Consider the following 17,164-nt stretch of genomic DNA (forward strand, 5'->3'; position numbering starts at 1 on the left):
CTGAGGGGCAGGACCCCAGTCCACTCCAGGGCCAGGTTCAGCGCTTGCCGGCGCTGGTGGCAGGAGGGCACCGACCCACCCTGCTCCCCTCAGGAAGCAGAGTATCAAAAACACACAGGCGCGGGAGTGCCGGCCCACCTCGACGCTGGCTTCATCGCTGACTTGCCCAGGTGGCTCACCCAGAAAACCACCCCACCACCTCCCGGAGACCTGATCGGAGGTTCACCACGTCCAGGAGTGCCTGGCTCAAGTTTTCTTGGCAGGCAGAGAAGGTGGCTGGCGATAACCACGGGATGCGCCACCAGAAACACGCCTTTCCAAAGACCCCTGCCTCTTATCAGCCCCCTGCTCCACCCCCAGAGGGCTGTGCCCAGCCCCATCTCTCATCCACAGCCGCTGCGTGGTGCTGGGCACTCCCGCAGGGGGACCAGGTCGCAAGGGCTCAAGCAGAAACGCGTTCCAGCCACGCTCACAGCAGCCAAAGCAGGAAACAAGCCCCTGATGGACGCACGGGTAAGCAGAACGCGGCCTCTCCACACGTCCTTCAGTCCTAAGAAGGAAGGACGTTCTGACGCCTGCCACGGTGTGGACTAACCCTGAAGCCACGACGCTGAGCGAAAGAAGCCGGACACGAAAGGACAAATGCGGCAGGGTCTGTGAGGCACCTGGGGCGCTCAGACCCAGAGACACAAAGTGGAAGCGGGGGCGCCGGCGCTGTCAGCATTGCTTGGGGACAGAGTTTAGGAGGCAGGCGGGACGTTCTGGAGTCAGGGCAATGTGAATGTACACGCTGCTAAGCTGCCACCCAATTCCTCGTCATAACTTTAATTAAAAAAAAAAGTTTCATGACAACTGGAAACCTTGCCTTTAATCCCTCACGCATGCAGGTTCGGACCCCTCTACACACGCAGACCCAGGTTCCGAGCCAGCGCGCCCCCTCACCCCACCCCGCGCCTGCTGACAAAGAGCTGGGCGTTCTAGGAGGCAGGTCTGTGTCTCGGCCCTGAGGAGGAAGCTGTACCAGGCTCCCTGCCTGGCTGACTTCTCCCTGGAGAAGACGCAGGAGCCCGATCTCCAGGGATGGCCGCCCCCGGCCCATCCCCAGGACAGCACACACCTGGGTCTTCGGTGCTGGTGGTAGGCGGCCGGACTGGGGCGGGCGGGAGGCTGGGCGGGGGCAGGGCCCTGCGACCCTCTTCAGCTGTTTCGTGTACTGAGGCGTCAAGTAAAATGTCATTTGGAAAGAAGGGCTGTGCTCCTAGAACAAAGCTGGCCGTCTGCGGGCCCTGCCCGGTGGTCTGGCGGTTAGGACTTCGCCTTCCCACGCCGGGGGGCAGGAGGGTCCGGTGCAGGCTCAATGCCTGGTCCCAGAGGTAGGATCCCACACCGCTCTCGGCCAAAATGCCAAAACATGAAACAGAAGCAATATCGTAACAAGTTCAATGAAAGGCTTTAAAGATGGTCTCTCTGAAAACACACCCCAACCCTGAACTATCCGATAGAAAAAAAACCACTGCTTGGAAACAGGACTCTAGGCGTTTCCGACTCTGATGGGAGACAGCGGCTTCTCAGCTTCCGCCGTGGCCCCCATAAAACAAACAGGCCCACAAGACCAGCCGGCCAACGAGGCAGCCGATGTCCTCCCCGCCATCCATCCTGACTGTGACGCGCCCCGCCAGAAGAGCCGGGCTTCCGAGGCGCCAGGCGTACGTGCCGGCAGGCAGGCCGCGAGCGCGTCTACCCCAGCGCCGCCTCCCCGGAGCTCCACGCCAGCCCCCGAGCACAGGGCCCGCTCACCCTCCCAGTTCACACACGGGAGACCCTCCTCCTCAGATTCGCAGGCAGAGGTCTCCTGCCCCTTTAAACAGGATTGCAGGGGGCATCTCTCGTTCCTCCCTGACTTGACGGGCTAACTGGCGCGCCCAGTCACTCCCTCTGTGGCCGTCACTCCCTCTCTGTGGCCGCCACCGCCGAGCGGGTGCGGGGTGAACACAGTGAGTGGTGACGGGCGTCCCGGCTCTGCGTCTCTCCAGGAGGGGGGCTCTCCACACCCCTCAGCCCGGGGCCACATGGGCCGGTGCACCGCCCCTGGGACGCCCAGGCCCCACCCGGGCAACAGGCAGATGAGCCCACGCGTGAGAGGGTCCCATGGGGGACCCCATCCTGCCCAGGATGCCACTCCCCGCAAGAGAGCACCCTGCCTCCTCGTGCCTCCCGGCAACGGAGAGAAGCCTCTGCCCTCACGTCATCGCCGAGTCCCTCTGCGGACGCGACACTGATTTAGGACCCGAGGATCCGTCCCGCAGTCTGGGTAAAGCTCGGTGCAGAGCGGCCAGCCTGCAGCTGCTCCGGCCGGAGAGCAGGGGCCTCCACTTTGCTCTTCAAAGGAGGGGATCAGCCAAGACAAGGAGCCATAATCACCCCCTCGTCCGTCAGAATCGGAGCCTGTGGGGGTTGGCGGGGGGCGGGGCACGCGCGCACGTCTACACTGCCACCTTGGCCCTGGAAGCCCCTACCCTCCCAGAGGAAGAACAGAGGCCCCGCCGGAGAGAGCGGCCTTGGGGGACTCACCCAGCCCGGCAGCCTGGGACACCCACGGCCACAGCCCCGGCCGGCTTCTGGAAGCCGGACCCCGGACAGCGGGCGTCCCGACAAGCGACAAACGCCACAGCGGCTCCCAGACACACGGGTCAGCCGTCCAGGCCGAGGGCCACGGGCGGCAGCGGGATCCGTCTTCAGCCTGCCCGGCCGAGCGTCTGCCAAGCCTGACCACGGTCGGCCCCCAGCCCGGCCCAGGCTCCGCTGGGGACTTTCCTCCTGGGGCTGGCTATTCCAGCAGCCCCAGTGACAAAGGGGCCCGGCGGCCGGACTCACGGGGGGCAGGGGCACTGCAGGGCCCGGGCCCCTTGTGGAGGCCACAGGGTCCAGCCTCTCACACGCCTGCCCCCCGCCACCTTGGGGGACAGGCCAGCAGGGGGCCCCGTCATGGAGGATAGGGGCCAGGAAAGGGGCTTGCTGCCTGGTCCCCGGTGGGGAGCGGCCCCCAAACCAGGGAGCAGGGCCCCGGCTCGGGGAGGAGCTGGGGACACGCGACAAGGAGCAGCTCCTCACCCTCACCCCTGGCCAGGAAGTGGGGCCACGTCCACCCGGAGCCACAGAACCGCAGGCCTCACTCGTGCGAAAGGTCCAGAAAAGGCCAGTCCACACAGAGAGAGCACACAGACAAGCTGTGCCCGGGCTGAGGGTGGGGCGGGGGTCGGGGGGATCACTGGGGGCTGCGGGGACGAGGTTGTGGGGTGAGAGCACACTGGACGCCAGTCCCCTCAGTCGGTGGACCTAGAAAGGCCACAGAAGTGCAACGTGGGGACCGTGTGGGACGCAAGGGTCTCGGGAGAGCGGGCAGAGCAGAAGGGCAGGGGAGACGACCGCGTCCCCTGCCCGGGACGGGATGAGACGAATTGGTTGGAAACCAAAGAGGCGAAAACAAACATACGCTAACTATGCGTGGAGAGAAGGTTAAGGTAACTTGACTGCAGTGACCTCTACACGATATATACCTGTTACCAAACCGTTAACACTGCAGCTAAAAATGAACAGTGTTAAATGTCAACCGCGTTGCTGTTTAGTCACCAAGTCACGTCAGACTCCTGCCGCCTCACAGACTGCAGCCTGCCAGGCTCCTCTGTCCACGGGGATTCCCCAGGCAAGAAGACGCGAGTGGGTAGCCGTGCCCTTCTCCAGGGGATCGCCCCAAGCCAGGGATCGAACCCAGGTCTCCTGCGTTGCAGGCGGATTCTTTACCAGCTGAGCCACCAGGGGAGGCCCTAAATGGAAATTACGCTGCAACAGAAACGAGTGAGGGGCACACTCCACAGGGTCGTTGAGAGCCGAACACGACTTAGCAGCTGAGCCACCAGCAAAAATGAATAAACAAAGGGTTCCACCTACAAGAGGTCCCTGGAGGAGTCAGAAGCAGACCCTGGAAGGGGCTGGGCCGAGTCACGGGGTGGCGGGCGCTGGTGTTCAGTGAGGCCAGAGCTTCCATGCGGGAAGATGCAAAGTTCTGGAGGCGGACGGCGGAGTCGACGGCTCAACACGGAATGCCCGATGCCCCCGCGTCACACGCTCAGAAATCTAAAGATGGTCAATTTCAGGTAGCGCGCATGTCACCACAGCTAAACAGACAAGCCCCATGACTCTCCCACGGTCCTAAGCGGCCACGCACCCTGGGGCAGGTGGGGTGCTGACATCGCAGCCCGGGCTTCACGCAGCCACAGACCCGCACACCACGCGGACACACGCCGCACGGACTTGGCCCCGGCAGGGAAGGGGCCTGGAGAGCAAGGGCTGCTGTCTCTGCCCTTGTCTGTCTCTGCCCCGTCTCTGCTGTCTCTGTCACGGACCTGTGGACAGCCGCTCCACCAGGGCCCGGAAGAACCAAGGAAAGTACCGAAGTCCACCCAGGCCGACGTGCGGCGTGTCTGTCCTGCAGGCGGGACACCACCCCATCCAGACAGCTGCTTGCCAACAGGGGTCCTTGAGTCAAGAAGCCGGAGCAAAGGTCAGCGCCAGGAGGCCACCTGCTCAGGCCGAGCCAGGCCGGCAGCCACCCAGCAGGGAGGAGTTCTGTGCGGAAGGGGCCCCGGAACCCACAGTGGCCCATCCTCCATTCAGGCATCGCCGGGGCTTTCTCTGGCTGGGGACGGGGGGCACACCAGACCTCCCCGCCTTGTCACCAAAGCCCCGCTCCAGCTGTCCCGAGCCCCACTGCAGAGAGCCAGGCCGCCCCACTCCACCTGGAACATCCTCAACCTCCACAGTGGTCTGACACGCTCCTCCTCCGTGGGGTCCATTCAAGACCCAGCCAGGGGGGCCGTCCTCCTCTATGCGAGCTTCCCTGAGCTAACCTGGTGCCCCTGTGGGCTCCCTGGGGTCAAGGACTGTGTCGAGGCCTAAGCACAGAGCTTGGACTCCAGCAGCGTTACATAATCCTCAGATGAACAGATAGCCAGGTGGCTGAATCACGAAGGGATGGAGGGACGGAGGGTGGATAGAGGGATGAACAGACGGTGCATGGATGGGTGGATGGCGGACGGCATGGCTCGAGTGCAGCTCGGCTTTCCCAGAACCTCTGCTACCAAGGAACAGATGAGCGAGACTTGACTCACACATTTTTGGAGCTTGAGAAAGATTCAGGATTCCAACATCCTGCTCTCTCAAGGTGAAGGGATTCTCTCATAACTGTGATCGATCAGTGACTATTTTCCTAACTTTTTATTAGGGGAAATTTCAAGCACACACAAAATTGTCAGCACAGAATCACATTCCGGTCGCCCCACTTCAACCGCTGTGAACCCAGAGGCAGCCTGGCTCCAGGGGAGAGAAGCAGGAAGATGCGGGGGGTGGGGGAGACAGGAGCTGCTGGCGACCACTCCCCACCCCTGTGACACTCTGGGGGGTGCAGGCCTCCCAGGGACAGGAAGACCAACCCTACCTGCCTCACGGGTTCTGTGAGGAAAGCTCACAAGGGCTCCTGAGCACGGAGCAGGGACACCCGCACGCAGCACCGTCGTCTTATTTGGCATCGGCGGCCAGGACCTGGACACACCGCAGTGGGAGACGGCCCGCCAGCAAGGGGGCCTCTCGCCCTCTCTTTCCGCCCCGAGCTTGTCACACCTCGCTGCCCGACTCCCAGAGGTGGCCTTGGGGCACGCACCTTCTCCGACCTGGCCTACAGGGCCACACGGCCTACACAGCTACACAACCTCCACACACTCGAGTCCTCAGAGGCACTGGACCCCACAAGCCCAGCAGCCTCCTGCTGCCTGAGCAGAGCCATGGAAAGTGGGGAAGAAAAGAAAACTTCCCTTGACACTCGCTTCCCTGAAAAGTGACAGCGAAGGTCGCCCAGTCGAGTCCGACTCTTTGCAACCCCGTGGACTGTACGTACGGCCCATGGGATTCTCCAGGCCAGAATACTGGAGTGGGTAGCCTTTCCCTTCTCCAGAGGATCTTCCCAACCCCGGGATCTAACCCAGGGCTCCCACACTGCAGGCAGATTCTTTACCAGCTAAGCCACCAGGGAAGCCCTGTTTCCCTGAAGCTTCCAGCAATTTATAACAGATCAGCCTCCCAGCTATGACCCTAAAGAAACCCATTCCCCCTACCACACAGCAACCGTTCAAGACCCACAGCCACGGCTCGCGGATTCCACAGGTGGACAGTTCTCGGGCTGTACAAGAGATGTCTCAAGGAGACCTCCAGAACGCCAGGCTGGCTTGGAGGAGATCAGACATCTGTGCGGAAAGTGCTTTATGAAGACGGGGGAGGGAGGGGGGGGGGGGGGGGGGGCCTTCCAGGAGCTGCTGACGGACAGCAAGGAAACAGGGGTGTTCCCCTACAAACCAGCTGGAACTGATTCTGCCAACAAGCTGGGCTGGAGGCAACGTGCAGTCCCAGAAGGGGACGACCCTCTGGGAGACCCTTAGCAGAAGACCCAGCTGATTCAGTCACCCCTGGACAGCTGACCCACAGAAACTGATACTGATTACAAACAAGAAGGACCTCAGAAACCAGACTCGCTGGGAGTGACGAAGCAGGGGCGGCTGTGTGATTTTCCCAACTACGGTAGAGGCGGTCCCTGTGGCAGCCGGGACAAGAGAGGCAGCCTCCAGTCTCCACCAGGCCTGAAGCCCCGGTTCTGGCTGAGTCCTCGGGCCCAGCGGCACCGCTCCGAATAAAAGCTACAGCCTGGACGCACCTGCGGATGCCAGGCAGGACCTGGACAACTAGATGTCCCGTGCCACCCTGCTGACCCATAGGAGGCCCCAGTCAGGTGAACCCGCAGACCCTCCCCACCTGAAGCCCAGCCCCGCCCGGCCTTCAGAAAGGCCCCCTGGAAGCAGCCGGCAAAGGGGACCACCGAGGGACCATATGTGGGTCCTGACGCCCTGGTCCCACCTGGTCTGCACACCCGGGGCCCCGTGGGAACAGCGTCGGCATCAGTGTATCCCACTGACAAAGCGCGTGCCCCAGGAAAGCCCTGCCTGGCCCTGTGATGTCCAAGGTCTTATTACGGTCATGCCCCATCACGCTCGCCTTAGAACTCAGTGGACAGAGAGTGACCCTCCTCCCTTAGCACGGGCTCCAATCCACTCATGGGCTCAGGGAGCCCAGGGCTCTGGGGCCAGGGAGGCGGGAGAGCGATGGGGGAGACAGAGAAAAAGAGGGTGGAGAAACAGCCATGGCCTGCTCTTCTCCCAGAGGTCCCGCTCGCTCTCGGGGATACTGGGGAGGCACTGGGGCTCTGGCAGCCACGCCCTTCCTGCTGCCCCCACCAGCCCGCTGGGATGCCCCCCGCCCGCTGCCTGGGGGAGCCGCACTCCAGCCCGGCACCTGGGACGGGCCGCCTTTCCCAAGTGGTCGAGTCCCAGCCCGCTGACCTCCCTGCTTCCCCGCTGGGGTTCCTGCACCCGACACCACACACATGGCGGAGACGAGCAGCCGCTCGGGCCCGCGGGCTGGGAAAAGCCGGATAGTGGTGGGCAGGGCCGGGATGGGGTCTCCCAGGCTCCCCCAGGGTCTCACAGGCCCCTCCCCGGGGGTCTCACGGGCGCCCCCTGGGGTCTCACGGGCTCCTCCCTGGGGATCTCACGGGCCCCTCCCCGGGGTCTCCCAGGAACACCCCCCGGGGTCTCACGGGCTCCTCCCTGGGGGTCTCCCGGGCCCCTCCCTGGGGGTCTCCCGGGCCCCCCCGGGATCTCACGGGCCCCTCCCCGGGGGTCTCACGGGCCCCTCCCCGGGGTCTCCCAGGAACCCCCCCGGGGTCTCACGGGCTCCTCCCTGGGGGTCTCCCGGGCCCCCCCGGGATCTCACGGGCCCCTCCCCGGGGGTCTCACGGGCTCCTCCCTTGGGGTCTCACGGGCCCCCCCCGGGGGTCTCATGGGCCCCTCCCCGGGGGTCTCCCAGGAACCCCCCCGGGGTCTCACAGGCCACCCCCCCGGGGTCTCACGGGCCCCTCCCTGGGGTCTCACAGGCCACCCCCCAGGGGTCTCATGGGCCCCTCCGCAGAAGAGTCGGCTCTGCCGCGGGGAGGCGTGCCTTGTGGCTGCTGACAAAGACCGCAGGAGGGCGACCCGCGCCGACGTGCATCATCACAGCCCGGCTGCTTTAGAGCTGAAGGGGACCGGGGGGGCCGTCAGGCAGTCCCCTCGACAAGGTGCTGGCCCTCCTGGAGGCTGCCCAGAAGCATGCGGGTCCTGGATCCTGATCCCCCCGCCACGCGGCAGGGCCCCGAAGCAGACACATTCACCCTTTCGTGTTCCTAGGGGAGAAAGCGCACAGCTTTCTGCAGTGGACATTCATGAAGGGGCTACACTTTCCGTTCTGAGATCGGAGCAGACACGAATCCGGCTGTTCGCACACGCTAGGCCCAGAGGCTGAGCCGCCGCGCTGAGCACCACCGAAGACGGTTCACAGGTCGGGTCTCCGGGGCTTCCTGCCAAGAGGACAGCGGCAGGGCTCTGAGGCCCGGCTCAGGGACCCCGTGCCTCGGGGCGGACGGGCGACCAGGGCATGGGCCTGGCTGGCCCAGCAGTGCGTCCCCACCCACAGCCACAGCTCCCCCGTGACACTGGGGAGGCAGGGGGCGAACGTCACCCCATCTCTTCCACCAGGAGCCTGAGGGTACCCCCCAGCCCCTCTTCAGGGGCAATGGGGGGGCGGATGACACGGGTGCCTGGCCCCGAGTGCCCTGGGCGGAGGGAACAGCCCAGCAAATACAGCAGTTGGCTTTCCTTTGAGGCTGCAGGGCAGAGAAATACACTCAGACTGTACCTTTCACACTTGGGAATGCCACTGAGCCCAGACGGACACAGTAAGAGAAGCGGAGGGCCCGCAGGCTCCTGGGCCCCGGAGCTGCGCCCAGCGGTGAGAAGGCCTGTACCTCCCTTAAAGTCGCTCACCACGGGGCGTTCAATCGACTGGCGCCAGCCGCTGAGGGGGCAGCTCTGTGAGACCAGAGAGGGGGCCACTGCCCTGGGCACCCAGAACCCCCCCGGCCACAAGACGGGGGGCATCCTCGCCGGCCAACAGAGCCCAGTCCCTGCACCACAGGCCACACGCCGGGCCTCGGGCACGTCCGATTGCCAGCCTTCAGGGTCTGTGTTCTTCCCGCGGACCAGGTGGACGTGCGCTCCGGAAGGCTGCCCTCGCTCCACACAAGGGTGCGTCACAGACGCCACCTGCAGAGCAACTCTCTCCCCACGCCCCGGCAGACCAGCTGACCTGGCAGCATTCTTTCAAGGGAGCATGTCAGGCCTGTAAACATGAACCTTCAAAGGCCCTTCTGACGCCAGCAGAGGCACCGTGGGGAACACCCCCGGGCTGCCCGCCCCCGGCCCCCATGGAAGCGGCAGGGACACGGCAGAGCGCCTCGCTCCCTGCAGTGTCCGCGCACCACGGTTTTTCGGCCACAGGCGGGGCCTTCCTGGCACCCCCCGGGCCGTGTGCTGACCCAGCTTGTGCACACGGCCGAGTGGCTCGGTCACCGCCTCCCAGCCAGGCCCTGCCTGGAGACGGCCAGCGTCACGCCCCCTCCCCAGCTGGACGGTCGGGGCGGACGGGCGGGCAGCGTCCTCCCAACATGCCTGTCCTCTCGGGCCTGCTGCCCAGCCTGCCGGCGGAGTCTGAGCCGGGGGCCCCAGGACGGGCAGGCAGCGTCCTCCCAACGCGCCTGTCCTCTCGGGCCTGCTGCCCAGCCTGCCGGCAGAGTCTGAGCCGGGGGCCCCAGGACGGGTGGGCAGCGTCCTCCCAACGCGCCTGTCCTCTCGGGCCTGCTGCCCAGCCTGCCGGCGGAGTCTGAGCCGCGGGCCCCAGGAGGACGGCCGGGTTCAGGGCATCTTGCAGCAGGTGTTTTTTCTTTGCTTCTGTCGTGACTCATCGGGTCCCCCTAACCCTAGCGGAGGGGTCCCTCATTCGGGACCCACTCTCATGCGCTGGGCAACACTTGCCAGCCCAGGAAAGAGTGCCCGGAGCCAGGCCCCTGAGCCAACGACGTGATCTTGGGGGGAGGTACGGGTCCCACGCCCCCGCAGAGCCAGCCTGACGGACAGCGTATAATTACGATAATAATCGCACTCCAGCTGCTGCACAAGAATGTTCCGAGGGCACATGAAACAGCCTCCTCCAAAGCCAAGTTTTCACTTCCCAGGTTGGGCCTCGCGGTCCCCGCCCGCACCCCAGGCACCAACCACCGCCCCATCCACGCCGGGGATTCGGGAAGCTCTTAGGATTGAGCAAGAGGAGCCCCAGCATCAGCGAAGAAGCAGAAATGGCCTCGGAGGTCACCTTCAAAGCCAACAAGCTCCCTTGCTGGGGTACCTTTGCTGTCGGGCCCCCCAAATCAGCGCCAATTATCAGATGCAGGGTTGGGGGGCGGTGAGCCCGGTGGGGTCAGAACACGGAGGGCCTGGCAAGCAGGTTCCTCAGAGACGGCGGGGGGCGTGGGGTCGCGCTCCACCCGGGACCCCCAGACACCGCGGCACCCGAGGCACAGACGCCACAGCAGGCCTCTGTCTTCAGGACGCGCCACGCGGAAGGAGGAAGCCACGCGGCCGCAGGACTAACAGGAAAGCGCGGCGAGCGCGCGACTAAGCGACGACACGTGGCCACGGAAAGGCGGAAGGACATCAGCAAGGTTCCGGCTGCCCCGCTTCTCAAAGACGAGGCGCAGCGGGAGCAGCCTTCCCACAAACCCGTGGATGCAGACACGAGAGGCTTTCCGGGGGGCGGGCCGGGCACTGGGCAGACGCCCAACAAACCCCCCTGCGGGTCCCAACGGGGAGAGGTGGCTGCTATGGAAAAGGAAACACAGCTGCAAACGGGCATAAGAAGAAAGGCCTGCAACGCTGTGCTCATCAATTTACAGGAAAACACTCAGGGGACTTCTCCGGTGGGTCAGTGGTTAGACTTGGTGCTTTTTTTTTTTTTTTTTTTTTAACTGCCGTGGACACCCAGGTTCAATCCCTGGTTGGGGAACTAAGATCCTGCAAGCCACAAGGCCAAAAAAAGGAAAAAAAAAAAAATAAAAGAATGGAAAGAAAAGATCTTTCAGCAATGCCAAGGTCCAACCCCTAAGTTCTAGATGAGGAAAGAGATGCAGCCCACAGTGCCAGCCTCACCAGCGATTCCTCCTAAAACCCTGCGGCGAGGCTGCTCACACACCAACTCCCTGCTGTCTGATCAGGGGCTTGCTGAGTGATGGGGGCCAACCTGAGTCCCTCCGCCCCCAAAACTCACACACTGAGGGCCTAGCCTGCGGCATCTCAGCAAGCGGGAGGCAGGCTTCTCATGAGGTGATTAAGTTCAGGGTCATCAGGGTGGGGCCCTAAGCCAATGTGGATCGTGTCCTTATAAGCAGAAGAGGGTTCAGAGGCACACAGAGCCATCGGGGTCCACGGGCACAGAGGGACCACCCTGAGGAAGGGCATCAAGGGGGGCCCAGCTGCCAGCCAAGGAGAGGTCCCCGAGGAAACCACGCCCGCTGGCACCTTCATCCTGGACTTGCGGACTCCAGGGTCGAAGGGAAATAGATTTCTGCTGCTGAAGGACCCCAGTCCCTGGCAGTTTGCCCCCAGGACGCAAACACACACGGGTGGTGGAAGTCAAGGAGACGCGGCCGTCACTCCCAGGGGTTCCCCTGAAGAGGCATGCCCATGAATCAGGACCAGAGCTGGTGTGGGAAGGGCCAGGGCACTGGCGGCAACATCAAGACCCCACTGAGGGAGACCAGGGAGACCCCGAAGGACAAGCACCCTCGATTCCACTCACAGGAGGCACAGGGCTCAGTACAGCCACAGAATACGGCCTGAGAGCACCGCGGTGGCGGCCAGGGGCTGGCGGGAGCAGCGAGTGACCGCGCAATGGAGCGGCTTCCGGCTGGAAAGACAGGCGCTCTAGACATGGTGGTGGCTGCACAACAGCCTGAATGCCGCCGAGCTGGACGCTGAGAAACAGAAAACACGTCAGGCTCTGCTGCGTATATTTTGCCAGGATGGGCTTCCCAGCTGGCTCAGCGGCAAAGAATCTGTCTGCAGGGCAGGAGATGTGGGTTCCATCCCTGGGTCAGGAAGATCCCCTGGAGAAGGCAATGGCACCCCACTCCAGTATTCTTGCCTGGAGAATCCCATGACAGAGGAGCCTGGCGGGCTACAGTCCATGGGGTCACGAAACAGCCAGACACAACGTAAAGACTCGACAACAGCAACGTTTTCTAGGATAAAGAAAAGCCTGTCCCATGTCACAGAAGAACCTCATTTTAATTAAAGTTACTACTTTTTTTTCCCAGAAAGAAGGAAAAAAAAAAAATCCAACGTGAACCATGGGAGTTCTAATTCCAGTCGGGGTCCAGACCCTCAAAGGGCTCCTAGTTTATAAATCCTCCACCACCTCCTGAGCCTTCATCTAAAAAGCAGACTCAGTCAAAACTCAGGCCTATTGTCCCACAACTTGAGAAGAGGCCTGTCCATTCGCCGTGAACCTAGAACCTTCTAAAACCAGAGGGTGGGCTGGACCCCAGGACTCCTGGCCAGGGAGGGGAGGGCACACTGAAGCCTAATAGGGAGGGATGAGGGGCGCTGAGCCCTGGACCCACACAAATCTACACCTCAGCTCCTTCCTCGGGGAAAGGTCCAGAAAGCTGCCTTCTGTTCCCAAACCAGAAAGCTATCCTTTCCGAGCCAGAGAATCCTTGTACAAGTCCATCGAGACTCCCCTTCCAGCCTGTCGATCGATGACTTGAATGGTCTCAGACTCTGCCTCCGTCCCGGGGAAGGAGGCCGCAGTCAGGCTCAAGTTGGAGGTGCCCACAGGCTCTGTCTGGTCTGTGAAGCTGGTGGAGGCCGGGCCAGGCCCAAGACCCTTTTCTGCCCAACAGTTACTCAGGCAGGTCATCAGTCCACTCAACCACCCAAGGGAACAACAAAGCCGTGATCGCTCTGACGATAACATGTCACCAGGATCCAAAGGGCAAATTCACCACTTAGTAGAAACAGAAGGACACAGAGCAGCCGCCAGCCGGAGCCCAGGAAGAAACACAGACCCGCTTACGGGGGACGCGCGGGCCGGGGGCGCCTCAGGAGGACAGGCCCCGGCAGAGTGGCCCTTCTCAGGAAGGGGCGGCCAGGTTCCCAGAGAGGAATTTAAGGGACGAGGGTGGGCACAGCCACCTTTCCACCCTCCTGACCCTGCCCTGGGCCGGGTGCATTCCTGTCTCCCGCTGCCTTTTTAAGCTCCCAAGCAGGGGCAAGGACCATGCTCCCTCCTTCCACTCAGCTTGCACAGCGGGCTTGCAGCCAGAAGGACCCCGGGACCTACCCAGCCCCATTTCTCAGGGGTGTGAAGGGCAACAGAAAGGACCGGGGGTCCGCGTCCCCAAGGGGCCCAGAGGCGCCTCTGCCACTTCCTGGCGGTATCCTTATCTGCAGATGGGGTCGGGGTGGGGAGTGAGGCCAAGCTCCCAGGGGACACGCGTGTCAGAGCACGGTCACCATTCCAGCTGCTTCCCTCCCTCCGCTCGGACACAGGAGCTTCTGCAGCAGAGAACGAGGTGAGGTCCCCTCCGTCCATGTTGGGACCTTCCCCACTGTCCCACGTCAGAGGCGCGGGCCCTGGCCGGGGGCGTCTAGGGAACGTGGGCAAACTGTTGGGAAGGAGACAGATGGCCTGGCCCCAGCAGTCCTGCCTTCGCCTCCAGCCACACGCCTCAGAGAGCCCTGAGAAGCGGGCTGGGCGGGCTCCCAGAGCTGAAACTGCCAGGAGCTTCAAAGCCCAGCAGGAGACACAAGGTGGGACCCTGGAGGGCTTTCAGAGCAGGATTCACCAAGCGCCAAAGGGGCGGGGATGGTCAAGTTGTCAGATGACCTCCTCTGCTGGGAGCCTACGTCGCCCTGCGTCTCGCACAGAGCAGAAGCTGAAGGCAGGCGAGGGCCTGCGAGCTCCGGAGACGGCCTGCAGGGAAGCCCCCCAAACACCCCCCCCCCGCAGCGGGGCCCTACTCGCTGGAAACTCCCACCTCCCCCAGCAAGAAAACAGTTTCAGACGACAGGTCTCTGCGAAAAGCTCTCCTTTTCGCAGGGCCAATCCAAGCTGGCTCGCCTGGCCGACAACTGGCCAGACGGGGCTGGTGCCCGGCGACCACAGGGCAATGCTCCAGAGCCCAGAGGAGCTGACCTGCCTACAAAGCGGTCTTCTCCATAGTACCGGCTCCCCCACACACGAGGGGCCTGAGGGATGGACGCTGGGCCCCGCCATAGGTCCCCACCACACAGCACGGGCAGAATCAACAGCAAGGTGAGCCCAAAACAAACCGGACGGAGCGCGGATGGCAAAGAGGCCCCTTCACAGAGCCAAAAATAGCCTCACTTGCTTCAAGAGAGCTCACCAAGCGCACACCACTCCATCGGCAGAAAAAGAAAAAGTCAGTGGAGCGGAAAACCACATCGACTCAGCAGGGACCGGGACTCTGAGAGGTTCCCAACCGCCTCACCCCCAACCACCCCAAATCCCTGTCCTGGCTGCCACCGCAAACTGCGCCCAGCTCTCGAAACACAGTCCCATTAGCCCGGCGCCACGGGGCACCTGTACACAGACGTGTACACAGATGTGCACACGTTAAACCCATGGCCCCGCGGGTTCAATCTCAGGGCCAGGAGCCGGACCGTGACTCGGAGCCGAACACAAGCATGGGTGGGTGAGGGGGACGACGGAGCAGGCGTGAGACGCCCAGCAGTGAGGTCTCCGCTGTCCAAACTGGGCCGACCAGCACGGGAGTGGCCCTGCTGCAGCCCCGGATAGAGCTTTCCAGCCCCGGCTCTCCGGTGGCCTCCCTTCCTCCTGGTTTGCGTTCTTCACCTGCTCTGACTTGCACGGGGGCTGCCAGCCAGAGAGCGCACCCGACGCTCCTCCAGCCTGGGAGCAGCTGGCATCCTGTGGGTTCCCCAGACGCATCGTGGAACTCTCCAGGTCAGGTGGCGGGGACTGCCCATGACGTAGATCAGTCCCTGGTGAAGTATCCACCCAGAGGGCAGAGATGACCAAGGCGTCCAAGGCACTCCCGGTCTCGACCCACGGCCCACGTCGAGGAAGCACTCTCACGAGGGAGCACAGGCTCCAGACCCAAAGGAAGGAGCCACCTCCACCATCCTGATGCACCACCCCTCACCTGAATCCCACTCCAGACGCTGGGAATCTGCATTCAGGAGGAAAGCAAGGATGGAATTTGTTCAGCTGGGGGAATGGGTGCGAATCCTTCCAGCCCACCACTGGTGCTTGAGAACCACTCCACAAAGTACCTACCTGCCCCTACACCCCGGACCTCTCAGGTGTGCCCACCAGACCGGCAGAGGCACTTACCTGTGTCTGCGTGGAAGGCGCCATCCTGAGGCAGCTTGCTGGACAAGCTGTCCCCATCGCTAGGCCAGATCTGCCCCGTCTTGCGGACGCCCACGATGGTGGCCTCGGACACCACGACGGGCCCCTGGCGGTGCCGCTTCTGGCACTGGGGCGTCGGGGGGCTGCTGCTGTCGAAGGACTGCTGGGAGTTCTGCGAGGGCGAGCGGCTCTTGTCCCGGAAGGACCGGAAGGTGGTGGGGCTCGGGGACACGCGGCTGGACTGGCCGGAGGAGAAGTCCTCCTCGCTGGACGTGAGGTTCTCGTTGGAGCTGCAGTCCGGCGTGTACCCGCCCCCGCTATCCTCGAAGCTCCGCGGGGAATAGGACCTCCGCGGCCAGGTGAGGCGCTTCTCCTGCTCCGAGGTGCTCTGGCTGCGCTGCAGCGAGCCCTTGGCTTCCCCTTCCACCATCATGCCCCCGACGTAGATGCTCTGGTAGGGCTGGTACTCCAGGGGCGGCCAGGGGGGCCTGCCGCTGCCGTTGGCGTTTATCAGGTTGTCCTTAAGGAAGCGCGGGTTCAGCTCGACGTCCTCATAGTCGCCGTCGAGGCCACCGCAGCCGCTGCCCTCGGAGGCGCGCCCGCGATACGAAGGCCTGGGGGTGTCTGCGGGGCCCGGGCCGGCGCCCTGCTGCTGCGACTTCTTGCGCTCCATCTGCATGGCCTGGCTGCCCAGGGAGCTGATGCGGTCTGACACGTCTTTGTCGTTGACCTTCACCAGGCCACGCTCGTGGTGGAACTCGACGTTCACGTAGAAGGGCTTCTCGGCGTCCGCCGCCGCCGCCGCCGCCGCCGCCGCCGGCTGGCCGGGGCCCTTGCGGATCCTCTCGAAGTTGGAGCGCAGCGCCGCCACGCTGGTGGGGGGCCCGCGGTCGTCTCGCTCCGCGGCGGCTGCGGGCCCGGGCCTGCGCGCGGCCGCGGGCCTGGCCTTGCCCGGGGAGCCCTCGCCGTCGGGCCGGGCCTCGGGCTCGTCGGCGGCCGGCAGGTCGGCGCCCTCGGCGGGCGCGGGCTGCGCGCGCTGCGCGCGGGGCTCGGCCGCGCCGTCGGGGGGCTGTGCGGCGCGCCGGAAGCCCCAGCGCTGCCGGTCGTAGCTCTTCTTCTCCTTGGCCAGCAGAGTCTGCAGGTAAATCATGCGGAAGCGCTCCTGGTTCACCTCCTGCTCCAGGCGCCGGATGGAGGCCTTGCAGCGCTCCAGCTCCTGCTCGATGTCGCCGACAGAGCGCAGCTCCATGCGCGGCGGCTCCGAGTCCGGGAACTGCGCCTTCCACGCCTCGGCGAAGCCCACCGGGTCCACCATGGCGCGGCCGCGGCTCCTCACCTGCGCCGCCTGGCTGCGCGCGCCAGCGGGGCCGGCTTCAGCGACGGCGCGGCGGCCTCGCCAGGCCCGGCCCGGGACGCCGGGTGGCCCCCATGCCCACGGCGGGGCGGCAGCGGCGGCAGCGCGCAAACAATGCCCGCCCCCTCCCGGGCGGCAGGTGAGGCCGCGGCCAGGCGGCCGGCGCGCGGGGCGGGGCGCGGGGCGGGGCGCGCGCGGGGGCAGGGCGCGGGGCCGCGCGCCCGCTATTGTGTGCGGGGCTCCCGGCGCGCGCGCGCGCGGGGCGGGGCGGCCGCTGCCTCCTCTCGGCCGGCCCGCTAGCCCATGGCCGCCACCCGCGCGCCGCTGTCCTCGGGGTCCCGCGCCGCCGCCCGGCTCCCCGCGCCGCGCTCAGCCCGCCCG

At 64.5% G+C, this 17,164-nt stretch overlaps 1 protein-coding gene across 1 annotated transcript in view; it reads right to left on the minus strand.

Moving 5' to 3' along the window:
• BCR (BCR activator of RhoGEF and GTPase) overlaps nt 1-16,747 on the minus strand; it is an 84,316-nt gene extending 67,569 nt beyond the window's left edge. The window contains exon 1 of the mRNA XM_052654505.1: nt 15,412-16,747. Coding sequence (XP_052510465.1) covers nt 15,412-16,744 — 1,333 coding nt within the window. The 5' untranslated portion in view covers nt 16,745-16,747. The remainder of the gene's footprint in view (nt 1-15,411) is intronic.
• Nucleotides 16,748-17,164: the final 417 nt, after the last annotated feature.

Source organism: Budorcas taxicolor, chromosome 17 (assembly GCF_023091745.1).
Source record: "Budorcas taxicolor isolate Tak-1 chromosome 17, Takin1.1, whole genome shotgun sequence".
Taxonomy (NCBI): Eukaryota; Metazoa; Chordata; class Mammalia; order Artiodactyla; family Bovidae; genus Budorcas; species Budorcas taxicolor.